The following is a 17,202-nucleotide window of genomic DNA, read 5'->3' on the forward strand; positions in this document are numbered from 1 at the left end:
ATTTCTAGTTCCCCATCCATTTAAGTTCTATACCTCTATCCATTTAAGTAGAGTCATTCATCCCACTCCTAACACGTAGGATTTGGAACTGAAAAAGACCCTAGGGTTTATCAGGTTCAACTTCTCTTTGTAAAGTCCCAGAGAGGGGGAAATGACCACACAGGGGGAGTGCCCGAGGCTATACTGATAGGAAGTAACAGAGCTAGATTGGAACTCAGTTTTTTGACTACACTATAGTGACATCACAAAACCCCCAGGGGGTTAATAAAAAAAAAAATCTCCATTTTAGCACAAGGGTAAAAGTGATCTTTACAGAAAGAGATTTCAGGGAGCTGGAGGTGGCATTTCACTTCTGTACATAGTTAGGATGAATATTAAAATCTGGCTTCAGTCCTGTCCTTTGACTTTCTTAGATGTGGGCTCTTAACTTAGGGAGTGATCTGGGAAGACCTTTCCCCCACCCCTTCCTTTCCCAGACCTAGTGGGATCAGGGGTGGGGAGCATGGTCAGAGGCTTCTTTAGGGAAGGAAATGAGTCCTAGAGAGTGGACTGGGATTAGAACTCACAGACCGGGGCAGCTAGGTGGTGCAGTGGATAGAGCACCGGCCCTGGAGTCAGGAGTACCTGAGTTCAAATCTGGCCTCAGACACTTAACACTTACTAGCTGTGTGACCCTGGGCAAGTCACTTAACCCAATTGTTTCACAAAAAACCAAAAAACCAAAAACCAAACCAAAACAAAAAAAGAACTCACAGGCCCAGAGTTTAGATCTTAGTGTTTGCTGGTCGGAGCAAGGCTTGTTCCTTCTGGCCTCGGGGAGAGGAAGACAGAGGAAGGGAGGTGACAAAGAAGGTGACTCTCTGTAGAAATGGACTTCACATACATGCTTGGGGCTATCCCAGGCAAGAGGGTCCAGAGGTTTGAATTGGTCAAGTCAGCCTAGCGCTAACTTCTAGCCTCCCAAATTTTCTCTTACCTTCCTTTTTGTATGTCCCGCCCCGCCCCACCCTCGACTCCCCAGTCAAGTGGCTATTTGGCTCTTTTCCTGACTTGTTGTCTAGATCGAGGGCTTTTAATCTTGCTTCTCTGTCATCCCTTTGCAATCTGCTAAAGACTACGGACCCCTTTTCAGAACAATGTTTTTAAATAATTGATGGATTTGCTAAATTTCAGTTAGAGGTTAGTGAAAAAATGTGTGATGGTTTTCTTATTCAAGTTCATGGGCAATCCTGAAATCTATAATCTGGGCTAAGAGCCCCCAGTCGAGAGAGAGAGAGAGAGAGAGAGAGAGAGAGAGAGAGAGAGAGAGAGAGAGAGAGAGAGAGAGAGAGAGAGCTAGTGAGCTTTATACTTTTGGAAGTGCATTGACCTAACTACTTTTATTCATGAGCAAGTATGGTCAATAGTGAAAGTGATGGTCCTTTTCCAAGGTCTCTTTGATTTCTGGTCTCAGGAATTTCTCCTGAGGAAACCCATTGCACAGAGAAGGAAGCTGAAACCCAGTCCTCCGATCACCCTGGAGTCACACCATGAGAGGCAACAGTTATTGGGCTGGGAAGTGAAAAGGGCTGAGCTGGTGCCCCAGGTCTACCGCTTTACTGAGTAAAGTTTCCCCAAGTTGAAAATGAAATGGATGGAGCTGGGTGATCTCTTGGGTCCTTCCCAGGTCTACCATTCTGTGAGCTTGTAGCAAGGCTGAGATAAGAATGAAAGACTTCCGGATGCCTAGACAGAGGCCCTTTTTACTGGCCCCTGCTTTCCTCCCACAATCGCTCCAGCACCACCAGCGTGTGGGGTCTGCTCCATCAGCACTGGTGTGGGTGCTGCTCTGGGCTGCTTTCATGTGCCTGCCTGGCAGGATCTGGATTGTGGGCAATAGGACCCAAGGAGGAGCTTTGAGGGTCCAGGCTGGAAGGATTGGTCCAAGTGACTGGGGTGAAAAAGAGGACTTTCTGTCGCTTTGCTCAGAGCCTGGGTTGCAGGGACAGCGGCTGAGTTGGATGGGCTCATGCCCCGTCCACATCTGTCTGCTTGTGTCCCTTTCCACTCAGACATTCAGCTGGGGGTTGGTACTGAGGCTAAGGGGAGGCAGCTGCCTGTGATGTGACCAGCCACAGCTTGTGCCCTGTGCTGGCTCCTAGACTCGCTTGCCAGAGAGAAAGTCTCCCCCTTCGTCCCCCTTCCCCTGCCTGCTGGCCTGGGGAATCAGAGCCAAGGCTGAGGACTGAGCTCCAAGAAAAACGTGTCCTGGGCTGGAAATAAAGAACAAGTTGAGAGGCTCTGATAAATGACCCTGCTAATTGTCAGGATAATGGTTTGGCTGCCCTAACCGGCGGGGGGAATGTTATCACAAGGAGTGGAGGGCTCCCTCCCTCTCTCTCCGTCCCTGTGTCTCTCTGCCTCTTTGTATGTCTCTGTCTTCCTTTATCTCTTTCTCCTCCCCCTCTGCCTCCCTTCCTCTCCCCTCTTCTCTCCCCTCCCTATCATCCCCCTCCCCCACCTTCCCTCAGATCAAATGACATATTTGAAAAGCCTTTCGTATAGTGCCTGGCGCATAGTAGGTACTTAATCAATGCTTGTTCTTGTTTTCCTTCCTTCTCATTCTGAATCTGGCTGGATCTTAATAAGGACAATGATACTGGTAATGTGGGTCGGTGAAGAGAGGCCTGGATTGGGGGTCAGAGGCCTGGCTTTGCATCCGTCTTCCGCCATTTACTACTCCCGTGACTGGGCACATCCCTTAACCTGTCTCTGTGCCTCATTTTCTTCTTATGTAAAGTGAGGAGGTTGTATGTGAGGGCCTCTCAGGTCCCTGCTAGCTCTAATTCTCTAATTTTATTAGACATTTGCATGACACTTTTCAGAATCTTTTTTTTTTTTTGGTGAGGCAATTGGGGTTAAGTGACTTGCCCAGGGTCACACAGCTAGTAAGTGTTAAGTGTCTGAGGTCAGATTTGAACTCAGGTACTCCTGACTCCAGGCCCGGTGCTCTATCCACTGCGCCACCTAGCTGCCCCCAGAATGGTTTTTAAAAGATCACCCATTGGCTCTTTAGGTGCATCTTTCCGAGAAGCACACACTTATAGAGCTGGAAAGCACTTGAGAAATCAGCAAGCCCAAAGGTTGCAGTTCTTTACCTGGAGTCTGTTAATATTTAAAATATTGACATAATCATAACAGTATTCAAATAATTGGCTTCCTTTGTAATCCTTTTTTTTTGGGGGGGGGATGAGGTAATTGGGGTTAAGTGACTTGCCCAGGGTCACACAGCTAGTAAGTGTCAAGTGTCTGAGGTCAGATTTGAACTCAGGTCCTCCTGACTCCAGGGCTGGTGCTCTATCCACTGCGCCAATCCAGCTGCCCCCTTTGTAATCCTACATATTTTTCTTTGCGCATTTAAAAACCTCCTTCTGAGAAGAGGTCCTTAGGGATCACCAGAGGGGTCTGGGACACAAAAAAATGTGAAAAACCTCTGGTCTAGAGTAGCCTTCTCATTTTATAGAAGAGGCAGCTGAGGCTCAAAGAGTTTTAGGAGCTTGTGGAAGCTCCCTTAGCCAGGAAGTGTCAGAACTTGGACAAGGACTCCAGACTCCTTTGCTCTTTGTACTGTCAGTGCCTAAGGGACAGCTTTGAGAGCCCCCTTTTTACCTGCCCCTTCGGATCGTCCACCTAGAATACAGCAGGAGGGGATGGAGACAAGGCAGAGAACACTTCATGGTCATGAGTGGGAGATATGGCGAGTAAGGAGGTGCTCACAAGAGCTTTCAAGCAGGAATAACTACACACCCACTTGTCCAGGCCAGGAGAGGGACTTGATTGGATTGGGGGAGGGGGAGATCGTTGACCTGACCTCTGGAAGGCTCTGTGGGTTCTGGCTTTGACCAGTGATGCTGATGACAGAACTTAACCTTGTTCTTTCTGTTTCTCCTGTCTAGGTGGCTGCCCCCTGCATTCCTCCTTCTAGCCATGAACTGGTGGTGAGTGAGAGCCTTTTCCTTATCTTGTCCGGTCCCCTCCCTTGGGCCTGCTGAGCTTGTCTGCTGTGTTTGGGGATGTGTGAAAGGGGGTGGGTAGGAGGGGTATGCAGGGATGTCTGGGTGGGGAGTAGAGGCTGGTGACTGACCACAGCCTGGATTGGGAGGAAATGAATCACAGTCCCGTCTGATGAGATGCAGCCTGTGAGGCAGTCATCCACGATGCTCTGGCCATCTGTAGGCCCAGAGATGGGGGTCTCCGGGGAAAACTTCACAAGGGAACGTCTCCTTTCCCACTGGTCTTGTTCAAGTTCCCGCTGCCTCTTGATTCTTCTATCAAAGGCCAGGAAAACACTGAAACAGGAGATGTGCTATCTCTAACCTTCAAGAGCAAATGTTCTGAACTTGGGATCCCTTGCACTTATTTCTTTTTTTTTTTTAGTAAGGCAATTGGGGTTAAGTGACTTGCCCAGGGTCACACAGCTAGTAAGTGTTAAGTGTCTGAGGCCAGATTTGAACTCAGGTACTCCTGAATCCAGGGCCGGTGCTCTATCCACTGCGCCATCTAGCTGCCCCCTTGCACTTATTTCTAAAAGATCTTTTGATAATCTATGTTTTGATATCATTGGTTTCTTTTGTAATCCTATATATTGTATTTTATGCAGTTAAGAATATTATTCTGAGGGGCAGCTAGGTGGCACAGTGGATAAAGCACTGGCCCTGGATTCAGGAGGACCTGAGTTCAAATCCTGCCTCAGACGCTTGACACTTACTAGCTGTGTGACCCTGGGCAAGTCACTTAAACCCCCATTGCCCCGCAAAAAATAAAAAGAATATTATTCTGAGAAGGGGAGCATAGGCTGCCAGAGGAGTCTGTAATGAAAAAAAAGATTAAGAATCCCCAGAGAGACCCCTTCCGATTAATAACGATGGTTATATTTAATATAAGATAATAATAGTTACTACTATCATCATAGCTACCATTTACATTGTACTTAACTATGTGTCAGGCACTGTGCTAAGCACTTTACAATTATTATTTCGTTTGAACTTCACAACAACCCTGTGAGGTAGGTTACTGTTATTATCCCTGGTTTATAGATGAGGAAACTGAGGTAGACAGAGGGTAAGTGACTTGCCCAGGGTCACACAGCTAGTAAGTGTCTGAGCTTGGATTTGAACTCGGGTCTTCCTGACTTCAGGTTGTTGTTGGAATTGAATCCTTCCTTAAGCAGAGGCGATAGGTAACGACTTGTGTAATCTTTCAGAACGAAAAAAGTTTTAGAGTTTTAGAGTTTTCCCTGACTCATGTGGCCTCTTTCTGTTTTTATTCTTCTATTTCCTTTCTGGTTAGGGGTCCCCACAACCACATCCTAACTGTATTTGTAAACTTTACATCCCCCCTGTTTCACTAATTCCAGCCACCAGAAAACTATCAGGAGAGATACAGGATTCTGGAGCCCAGAATTATGGGCCAGAGAGAAGGGGGCCTCCAGCCTTGGATTGATCCCAGCTCTTCTCTAGGAAGGAGGGGCCCCTTCCCTTTGACTTATTCCTCCCCGTCCTTGGATGCCCCCCTTTCTATCCTTTGTTCTTTCCAAGAGTTTTTCCAAGTTGATCTTTCCCCCTGTACTTTAAACCACAGCTGGAGACAGGCTGAGTTTGGGAGGCTGGAAGGGGGTCTGCATGTGTATGTGCTCTGGGAAAACTTTGGGTGGGATCAGACTGTAGGAAAATGAGGAGGGCCCGCAGAGGGGGTAGAGGAGGCAGCAAGATCGGGAAGGGTGTGCCTGCTTGGATATCTGTTCCCGGTCCTGTGTCCGACTGACTGCAACTTTCTGGGGCAAGGTGTGTCCCTCCACGGACCTCATTCATCTATAACAATTCTCCAGAGAAGGAATTCCAGGTCTTAGGTTGATTTGTGGACTTGTGAGTGAATGTGAACAATTGTGATTGGTCAGATGGGTTTAAAGCTGTAACAGAAGGCACTCAAGTTGGACACCGGGAAGAATTCACTGTCTGCTTAGATAGATGGATGGATGAGGGTAGTCAGGGCATTTCTTTCACTGGTCCAGCTCCTGTTTTTATTATTATTATTATTATTATTATTATTATTATGCACCATAAGGCACTGGGGTTACAAAAAGAAAACCAAAAGGAGTGCTTGCTCTCAAGGACCTTATGTTCTACCACAGGGGAATGGATCTTACAAACAAAAAGATACCCCAAGACTTGAATGAATTTGTGATCTCATTAATTTGGGTGTCCCCCCACCCAAGGATACAGACTATGGGCTATTCATTGCCTGTCCATCCTGTGTGACTCCTCCATGTCCTCCCCAAGATTCACACTGGAGACCATCCTCAGTTTCTCCCGACATTGCTGGGGTACTGGTGGGGCATTCTGTCAATTCATCTATCAGTCCTCAGTCTCCACATGTGACCAGTCCATCTTCCTTTTATGATAGTACCATTCTCTAATGTGTCCTTTACCCCTCTTGTCTTCGGAGTTCCTCGTTGGTCCTGTGTGACATCCTGCACCCACCCAGCATGTACTTCTCCACTGCCCTCTGTGGGATGCTCACCTGTTACTTCTGTGGAGGCAGTGATGTTCCAGACACCAGGAAAATGTCTGTAGTAAAAATTTGGGACTTTGCTGTTACCGAAAGCTGGGGGACAGCAAATGTGCTTTTCATTCAGTTTGCCAGAGAGAAAATACAACACTCAAGATGATTGAGCCTGATGGAATCCAGGGAATCTGAGAGAGAGAGAGAGAGAGAGAGAGAGAGAGAGAGAGAGAGAGAGAGAGAGAGAGAGAGAATGAGAATGGAGAGGGGGGAGTGCATTTCCCAACTGGGTTGGAACATAGAGTTCATGAAAAGAAGTAGTTTACAATAAGCCTGGAAAGGTTTGGGATAGGCTTTAAATGCCAAGCCAAGGAGTTTGTATTTTATGCTAGAGGGAATAGGGAACCACCAGAAGATGTGAGCAAGACAGTGACATGGTCAGACTTTTGCTTTAAAGATCCTCCCTGGAGTTATTTCATTCAAAGATACTTACTCATTCCTGGAGGAGGAGGAAGAGAAGGAGAAAGAGGAAGAAGTAGTGGTGGGTTGGAATTATAACGGAAGCACCATCTTTGAGGCCGGGAAATAAGACAGAGAGCCTTGAAGCTCTTCTGAGGCTGTATCTGAACGAGGCTGTGATGAAGATGTCAGATTTGGAATCAGAGGATCTGGGTTCGAATCCTTCCTCTGTCTCATTACCTGTATAATATGAGCAAATCACTTTACATTTCTTTTAAAAAAATAAATTTATTTAGAATTTTCCCCAAGTTACATGTAAAAACAAATTTTCACATTGATTTTTTATATACTTTTTTTTTTTTGGTGAGGCAGTTGGGGTTAAGTGACTTGCCCAGGGTCACACAGCTAGTGTCAAGTGTCTGAGGCCAGATTTGAACTCAGGTACACCTGACTCCAGGGCGGGTGCTCTATCCACTGCGCCACCTAGCTGCCCCTCACATTGATTTTTAAAAACTTTGTGTTCCAAATTCTCTTCCTCCTTCCCTCCTCACCCCTCCCTCATAAATCAAGCAATTTACAGCACTTTACAATTGCAGCACTTTACATTTCTGGGGTCAGATTTCCTGGTCTATAAAATGAAGGAGGTGGGACCACATGGCTTCCAAAGTCCCTTCCAGCTCTAGAGATGTGATCCTATAATTCTAGTAAAATTGCATTGTTTGCTGTGGTTTTGTAAGTGTTACTTTGGTTGCTTATACTAAATCATATGCTTCTGGGAGGGCAAGGGCTGTGTCTTTTGCTTTTTTTCTATTTGGCTATTTCTCATTGGCTAGCACTGTGCAGGTCCCATGGTCAATGCTCAGTGGATTCTGAAGATAAGAGATCTAGGAGTTGCAGCCAGGTGGCTCAGTAAATAGAGCACCAGCCCTGAAGTCTGGAGGATTTGAGTTCAAATGTGGCCTCAGGCACTTATTAGCTATGTGACCCTGGGCAAGTCATTTAACCCCATTGCCTAAAATAATAATAATAGTGATAGTAATAGTAATAGTAATAGTAATAGTAATAGTAATAGTAATAGTAATAGTAATAGTAATAGTAATAGTAATAGTAATAGTAATAGTAATAATAAAGATAAGAGATATAGGTCCACAAGGGACCCCAGAGGCCATCCAGTCCAACCCCCTTATTTTACAATTGAGTAAATTGAGGTCCAGAGATAGTAAGTGAGAAAGTGGGAAAAGTAGTAAGTGTCAGAGGAAGGATTTGAAGCAGGACTTCCAGAGCCGGTAGTGTTCTTTCCACTGTCCTATGATGCCTTTGAAGAGACCTGGCTCCAGACCCAGCTTTGTCACTGGCTGAGCCATAGCTGGTGGGAGGTGGGGAGGGGTGGTGTTTAAGGTAATGAGGTCTTTGTTTCAGGGAACTGAACTTTGGAGGGTTATTTTTTAAAAAAACTTATCCTTCAGGGGCAGCTAGGTGGCACAGTGGATAGAGCACCGGCCCTGGATTCAGGAGGACCCGAGTTCAAATCCGGCCTCAGACACTTAACACACTTACTAGTTGTGTGACCCTGGGCAAGTCACTTAACCCCAATTGCCTCACCAAAAAAAACCCCAAACAAACAAAAAAAACACTTATCCTTCAGCAGTGCAAAAACAACTGACACAGCACCTAGTTAGCAGGACAAAACTAGTTAAAATAGGAAGCTACTCTTTCTTCCCTACCAACAGTCATAACAATTCCTCCCTAGAGTGGACCCGCCCTGTTCACAGAAAACCCCTTCCATCCTCTAGCCTGACATCCCTGGCAACTGCCCTTCAAGTACTGGGGCCTTGGAGTGTTCTGGGTCTCTATTTCCCAAGGACAGTGATATCTGGTGACATCTGTCCTGGGTGAGAGTGTGTGCCCTGAATTCTCCTTGTGCCCCACCATATATGTTTTGTTGTTATTGTTGTTGTTTTTGGTGGGGCAATGAGGGTTAAGTGACTTGCCCAGGGCCACACAGCTAGTATCAAGTGTCTGAGGCTGAATTTGAACTCAGGTCCTCCTGAATCCAAGGCCAGTGCTTTATCCACTGCACCACCTAGCTGCCCCACCTAGTATGTTTTAAAAAATAAATTTGAGGGCTTTGTGTTGCTTGTCTCCAGCTTGCCCTGGGTGCTGTTGCTAGTTACAGCTCTGGAAAGTTGACTTTGAGCTGGCCTCTCAGCCTTTCCAGAGTATAGTGTTTAGTTTTGGGGGCCGTATTTTGGGGAGTGGGAGTATGCCCGAAGAAAGACAACTAGGCTTTTGAAGGGTGTCATGGTCATACTGCAGGGGGATTAGTGAAAGGTACTCTGGACAAGAGAAGACTTAGCATGTCCGAGCATATGTAGGACTGTCACAGGCAGCGTGAGGAAGAACTTCCTAATGATTAGCGCTATCCCAAAGTGAAATGGGATGAGGAGGTTCTTCCCCGTCGGTGGTCTGCAGTTGAAGGCTGGATGGCATCTGCTACAGAGAGGAAGTTCTTTTTCAGGTGTGGGTCGGACAAGACGACCTCTGAGCCAAGGTCCCTTCCAACGCTGAGATTCTGTGGTTCCCTTCTGGGTTCCAATTTTCTCTTCATCTGTCAGACTAGGGATGGTCATATGTACTCCACCCCACCTCAATGCTAGGCTCAAGTCAATGTGCTTTGAAAAACATGAAAGGCTGCCTATTATTGTTATTGTTGTTACTGTGGTTGGCCACAGAAGGGAAGGGTCAAATACTTTGGCTGGGACATTGGCCTGGTCTCTGAAATGGAATGGGGCCATACTGGGCAGGTATTGGTTCGTGAGGGGCCCTGCACTCTCGCCTCCTGCCTTTTCTTGTTTTGTCTTCTGTTGTTGGAGGGCTAACTTGTTATGGTAGGGGTGGGCCGGCCTCCCATGGGGCTGTGGCAAAGCTGCTTTCAGAATCTGAATTCTCCTTCACCGGCTGATTGTTTTGTTTGGGGCTCTGCAGCTCTAGTGGTTTAATTATGTTCATATTTGCTTGTCTGTTTCATGTAACACTCCTCTCTGCTCCTCCTCTCCCCCTCCCTCCCCTCAACTTTTCTCTAAAGGGCTGTATCTCCGCCCAGATGTGCCCTCCAGATGTGAAGCGTTCATCACACACAGCGGGGTTTGGGCACAGCCAAGCCCCCTTATGGAGCTGGTCATACAACAGCATCAGAGGGCAGCACTAGCTGTGGGGTTGAGTGGAAGGTCTGACCCAAGCTGGGGCAGATTCATCGGACTGCCAAGAGGGATGGTAGGGGGCTATTTTGGACAGCAGAGGGAGAGAGGAAAGATATAGTCCAACCTCCTATGACTTCAATGGAGCCACCTCTTCTCTCTTTTCCTCTCCTCCCTTCCCTCCTCCCCATAAGAATGGAATGTCCTTGTCTAACCCAGGGGAACATTGGGTGGTCCAAGGGTCCAAGGGAGTGCCAGCTAGAGGCTGGATGCCTGGGCTGTAGTAAAGTGCCTTTGTTTCTGGGAAGAGAAGGATCAGAAGGGAATGAGCTGCAATGGCAGCTGGAGAAGTTGAGGTTGGGGATAGGGAACAGTAGGGGGAGGGAGGGGATGAATGTGCTGGGGGGTTGATTTTCCATGAAGCTCCTATTGAAGGTCAGTCGTGACATTGACCTTTTTGGAGGTTAGATCCAAGCACTCTGAGGTGGGCTGTTCTTGACTAATGACCTTGCCTTCACTCACTATTCAGGCCAGCAGCTCCTGTCCTCTTTGGGGCATAGGATAATGACATTTGCTAGGGCCTTCCACATTTCCTGGGGAGAGGAACGAGGAAAAACAACGTCACAGTTCCAGAGATTTCACATCTCTAGGGCAGTCAAGGGTTTGTGACATTCATTAAGGCACAGTGTGGGCAGCCGGAAGCTCTGACTTCAAAGTAAGTGGAGTGAGCAGGTGATGGAGAAAAGGTGGAGAAAGAGTTGGCTTCTCTGAGAAAACACTCGACACTTGCTTCTTCTTAGGCAAAACCAGGACTTTGAACAGGTTCAAGATAGAGAGAGAAAAGGTCAGGGGATTATCTTTTCTCATCCTTTTAAATTCTCTGCCCTTCTGACTCGGTCTCTATTAATAATAATAATAATAATAATAATAACAACAACACGGCCTCAGACACTTAACACTTACTAGCTGTGTGACCCTGGGCAAGTCACTTAACCCCAATTGCCTCACACCAAAAAAAAAAATAATAACAACAACAATAATAAAGTATTTTATAGCACTTTAAAGTTTACAAAGGAAATTTATATATGTTAACTCATTTGATCCTCACAACAGTCTTGTGAGGTAGGTGCTTTTATCCCCAATATACAGATGAAGAAACTGAGACGCAGGGAAGCGATTTGTTGGGGTCACTCAGCTGCTAAGCATAACAGATAGGATTTAAACTCATGTCTCCCTGGCTCCACACAGTATCTGTTCCTCACTTAGCTGCCTCCATCAACTCTATTTGTAGAGATGTCTTTGTAAAGCCAGTGTTTCTGGTCACTGCTTCTGGGGACATTGGATTTGGAAAGCCGAGAATCTTGGTTCAAATTCTAGTTTTGCTTCTTACTAGTTATATAATCATAGGCAAACCAGTTCTGTCTCTGGCCCCAAGTTCTTTTATCTGTAAAACGATTTTTACTAGCTGATCTCTAAGGACCTTTCTGTTTCCAAATCCATGATCCTAAGGGTCCCCACCCTCCTGCTTGTTACTTCTCCCAACTTCTGGGTTGCAGGGTTGGATTGAGAGCCAATCAATCTTCTTTCTCTGGTCCAGTTCTCAGTGTTTCCCTTGGGTCTTGCCAGCCAGACATATTCTCCACCCTGGAACCCAAGCTGTAGGCCAGCCAGGGCAAAACGGCTTAATCTTCAACTTCTTACTCAGCAGGCACCAACTGAGGCCTGGAGAAAGGACAGAGTTATAGTCACCTCCCTCCTTTCAGGGACCAACAAAAGTGAACAGAGAAGAGAGGATTTGTTGGCTATGGGAGTGGCCAGGTCTTTGGGAAAAGCAGACGTGGCCTCTCTCAGACTTTGGGAAAAAACCTTAGTCATGGGGGTGGGAGGTTAGGGAGGTGGGGGGCGGCACTTCTGGGAGAGGAGGGGTATGTGTTTGTGTGTGTCAAGTCCAGAGAGGCTGGTGACCACGGTCATCTGGCTACCAGGCCTCTCCTGCACAGCTTCCAGCTTCTGACCGGGAGATAGGAATCTCTGCTCTAGGAGCTGCTGTCTCTTGTGCCTGAAAAACCCAATTATTCTGTTTGTGGCCATGTGACCGGGAGCCAGAGGGAGTAAGGCAACAGGCCTAAAAGGAATAATAAGATATTATAGGATGTTAGAGCTGGGGGAAACTGAGGCTCAGAGACTGGATATGCAGTATGAGAATCTGGGTTTGTTTCCCGGTCCTACCACTTTCTGGGTGACCTGAGTTAAACAAGTCTTTTACCTCTATAGGCTTTAGGTTCTTCATGTATAAAGTGAAGGGTTTAGATTAGAGCCTCAAGTCCTTTTCTGACCCAGACCTCTTGGCTCCCTGTGCTCTTTCTAATAAGCCAGGCTGCCTGAAATCAGGCCTTGTAAAAACTGGTCATGTATTGCTTTTCATCAACCAGGATGCCATTTTGGCTTTTTGTGGCCTGATGTGACTGAGTATATTCCCATGTGCTTATGCTTTTGTTCTTGGACATGGGAACATGGGAAGAAGAAGGGCTAGGGGCATTGGAAAGGATAGGTATAGCCAAGATTAGCGGCTGTGTGTATGGCCTGGAGATTTTGGGAAACCTCTCTGCCATGGTGGCTTAACTTCTCTTCCCCACCATTCACTGACTCTTGGTTATGTCAATCCCCCAGCCTCTTTTGGTGACTGCCTTCTTGGGGGCAGCTAGTTGGTGCAGTGGATAGAGCACTGGTCCTGAAATTGGGATGATTTGAGTTGAAATGTGACCTCAGACACTCACTAGCTGTGTGACCCTGGGCAAGTCAATTAACCCCAATTGCCTTAAACACCTGGGGTCATCTCCAGTCATCCTGATAATATATCTTGCCACTGGATGCAGATGCCTCCAGAGGAGAGAGTGAGGCTGGTGACTTTGCACAGCCCTCCCTCACATAAATCCAGTACACCACAAATCATGACATCTGTCACAGTCCTCTTTGAGAATGAAGGACAAACAACTGTCTTCTTTAAGTAAAGCAGACTGATACACAGGGCAGCAAGCTTGTTGACTCATGGATTATTAGAGCTGGAAGGAATCTTGCATATAGGTCATCTAGTAACAGCCTGTGATGTCCAATTAGTCACCCAGTCCTCTTGATTCTTATTTCTGTAATGTCTCTTCTATCCATTACCTCCATAGCTACTGTAACCACTCTAGGTTAGATCTGATTTTCTCTTGTCTGAACCATGACAAGACTTTCCCAACTGGTCTCAACTCATCCTATGCAATACTGCTTGAGTAATCTCCTTAAAAAAAAAATCCCTTGTCCTATCATTGCTCCATTCAGAAATCTTCTATGGTTCACCATGGAAATGAAAGCATAAAGAATAAAGGCTGGGGGCAGCTAGGTGGCACAGTGGATAGAGCACCGGCCCTGGATTCAGGAGGACCTGAATTCAAATCCAGCCTCAGTCACTTGACACTTACTAGCTGTGTGACCTTGGGCAAGTCACTTAACCCCAATTGCCTCACCAAAAAAAAAAAAAAGAATAAATGCCAAACAGCCTGAATAGCAATTCAAGGCCCTCCATGATCTGCCACTAAGCCTACTCTTCCTGGATTATTTTCTACTTTTTCCCTGTACATCCTGTACTTCAGCCAAACTGGACAACTTTCTTGTCCCCAAAGTTCTGGCCTTCTTCACTTTGATGCTTTTGTGTCCTCTCCTCGTATTACCCATTAGTTCAAACTCTACCTTTTTTATTCATACTGGTGCATGAAGACCCAGCTGGAATGCTACTTCCTTCAGAATGCTTTCTGATCTCTTCCCATTTTTGTCCTTCTCTCTGCTCTCATAACCCTTGTCTTATGGTTATTTGCATTTTTGTCTCATCATCTTTACTTGATTATGAGGTTTTTGAAAGCTGGGATAGTGCCACATTCATCTTTGTATCGACTCCTCCCTCTCCACACCCAACATAGTGCCTTGACCACAATAGGCATTTAATATATACTTTATGAATGAATTATTAGAAGACATGCCTATTGAATCTGCTGATCATAAAATTGGTAGGGGTGGAATCAAGACTAAAACTGATCTAGACAGGCTTGAATGATAGGCTAAAATTAACAAGGTGAAATTTAATAGGGATAAATGTTATGTCTTCAGTTTAGACCAAAAAAAAAATTACTCAAGTAAAAGATACAGAAAGCCTGTTTTGACAATTCATGGACATAAGCCCAATTTAAGAAATGCTGTCATAAAATGCCTTAATGCAAAGTTAGACTTTATTAATATGCATAGAGTATGCAGACTACAGGTAGGAAGAACCCTACCTGCTTCACTCAGTTCTGGTAACATCATATTCACTGTACTCCACTAAAGTCCTCCTCTGACACCTCACTGTGTTATGGTGGTCACTAAGCTCCCATAGGGTCTACCAAGCTGGGAGGGCTTCAAATATTGGACCCAGGAACAAATTGTTTATGTTTAAAATTGTTTATTTTTAAAATCATAAGTATTTTATTATTATCTAAAGATAGTTTTCAACATTTGATTTTATAAGATTTTGAGTTCCAAATTTTTCTCCCTCCTTCTGTTCCCTCCCCCCTCTCCAAGACAGAATGCAATCTGATATAGGTTATATATGTACAATCACATGAAACATATTTCTGCATTAGTCATGTTTTAAAAGACCAATCAGAACAAAAGGGAAAAACCTCAAAAAAGAAAAAAATACAAAATAGAAACAGCATGGTTCAATCTGTATTCAGATTCCACAGTTCTTTTTTCTGGATGTGGAGAGCATTTTCCATCATGAATCCTTTGGAATTGTCTTGCTGAGCTAAGTCTATCACAGTTGATCATCATACAATGTTTCTGTTACTGTGTACAATGTTCTCCTGGTTCTGTTCACCTCACTCAGCATCAATCCACTTAAGTCTTTCTGGTTTTTTTTTTCTGAAATTTGCCTGCTCATCATTTCTTATAGAACAGTACAGATCATTTATTAAAAGTCTCTTGTGTTAACCCTGAATGTCATTCAAGGACTGGCCTCACTCAGCTTGGAGATGTTCATTTTGACAGGCTTGGCCAACCAAGTGGTGATTTTTTTTCAGCCATAGCAACTCAGAAAAACAGTTTATTAGAACATGGAGAAATTACAGTCTGTATTGGTGCTCAGTACAGTGGTTGACACAGAGTAGGTTTTCAATAAGTATTTAATGACTGATTGACTAGAGGTGGGAATAACTTTTTCCAAATATGAGGTAGTGGGTGCTAGAGCCACAAGAGGTTTACAGTAACCACACAGATGTAATAATGGCTTTTTTAAAAAATATAAAAGTATTTTACTATTTTCCAGTTACATGTAGAGATAGTTTTCAACATTTGTTTTTATAATGTTTCTAGTTTCAAATTTTTCTCCCTCCCTCCACTCCCTCCCATCCCTCCCCTCCCTTCTTCCCTCCTCCCCAAGACAGCAAGTAATCTGATATAGGTTATATATGTACAATAACATTAAAAATATAATAATAGCTTTTTGAAGAGTGTAGTTATTGGTGTCATTTTTTTAAGGAAATACATTGTAAATGAACCAATGAGTAAGTGTATATTAAACACCTACTGGGTGCTGGGGATAAAGTACAAAAGTGGTCTCTGCCTTCAAGGAACCTACATTTTTCAAGTGAAAGGCACAGTACTAGGCATTGGGAATAAATGAGAAAGAACACAATTTGTGACCTTAAAGAGCTTATAATTTAATGGAGGTGGAGGGATGGTAAGGAGATATAGCCCTGTATAAACCCAAGCAAATAAAATAGAAGGTTGAGAGTAATGGAGACAGACAAGATATCTATACAGAGTGGCATAAGAAAGTTAGAAGAGGAAGACTTTTTTTTTTTTCAGTTGGATATATCATGGAAAGCTTCACAGAGGAGGTAAGACCTAAGCTAGTCTTTGAAGAGAAAAGAATTTCAAACAGTAGAGATGTTGATAGAACAATTTCCACAGATGCACAAAGATAGGTGAATAGAAGATAAGTTTACTTCAGAAATACTGAGCAGTCCAGTTTGGTTATAATGTAGTGAATCCAAATGGAAGCAGAGTAAAAAAGGACCCCAACCAGATTGTGGAGAGCTTGAAATGCCAGACTTGTGTTTTGTGCTATAGGAAGTGGGAAGTCACTGTAGATTTTTGATTAAGAGAATGATGTAATCAGACTCTAGTACCTTAGGAAGATTATTTTGATTGTTGTATGAAGGTTGGATTAGAGAAGGGAGAGGCTGGAGGCAGGGTGACCAATTAGGAGGCTATTATACTAAACCAGGTGAGAAGTGATGAACACCTGAGCTGGGATGGCAGCAGTGTTAGAGCGGAGGGAAAAAGATGCGAGTGATCATTAAAAAATAAAATCAATAAGATATATAAACTTACTAGATACAAAGGATGAAGGAAAAGAAGAGGCAATGATGATTCCAAGGTAGTAAATCTGGGTGATTGGGAGGTAAGTGTCCTCCAAAAAAATGGGAAGTTGGGAGAAAGGTCAAGTTTAGGTGGGAAGGGAATGAATTAAGTTTTGTACATATTGAATTTCTGGTGGGAGGGGAGAAGGCATTTAGAGTCATGGAACAGGAGCTCAGGGGAGACACTGAGGCTGCAAATGTAGATTTGGGGGTCACTTGCATAAAGATGATAATCAGAGTGTTAGGAGAAGATGAGAGGGGTTAAACCAGAGCATGTTAAAAAAAAAAAAAAAGCTAGGGAAGGGGGCAGCTAGGTGGCGAGGTGGATAAAATGCTGGCCCTGGATTCAGGAGGACCTGAGTTCAAAACTGGCCTCAGACATTTGACATTTACTAGCTGTGTGACCCTGGGCGAGTCATTTAATTTAACCCTCATTGCCCCACAAAAAAAAAATAGGGAAAATATTTCAGGATACAAAAATAATAGCTTATGTTTATCTAATAATAACTGAGTTTTGCTTTCCTCCCAACAATTTTTTGAACTAGGGAGTGCAAGTATTTTTTACC

The 17,202-nt window shown here is 44.7% G+C and overlaps 1 protein-coding gene across 1 annotated transcript in view; it reads left to right on the forward strand.

Annotated features, from left to right (window-relative positions):
* The window catches only part of TNS1 (tensin 1), a 284,132-nt gene that overhangs the window by 107,511 nt on the left and 159,419 nt on the right, over nt 1-17,202 (forward strand). Inside the window, exon 4 of the mRNA XM_043991711.1 lies at nt 3,936-3,977. Within this exon, the coding sequence (XP_043847646.1) occupies nt 3,936-3,977 (42 nt within the window). The remainder of the gene's footprint in view (nt 1-3,935; nt 3,978-17,202) is intronic.

Source organism: Dromiciops gliroides, chromosome 3 (assembly GCF_019393635.1).
Source record: "Dromiciops gliroides isolate mDroGli1 chromosome 3, mDroGli1.pri, whole genome shotgun sequence".
NCBI classification, from domain to species: domain Eukaryota; kingdom Metazoa; phylum Chordata; class Mammalia; order Microbiotheria; family Microbiotheriidae; genus Dromiciops; species Dromiciops gliroides.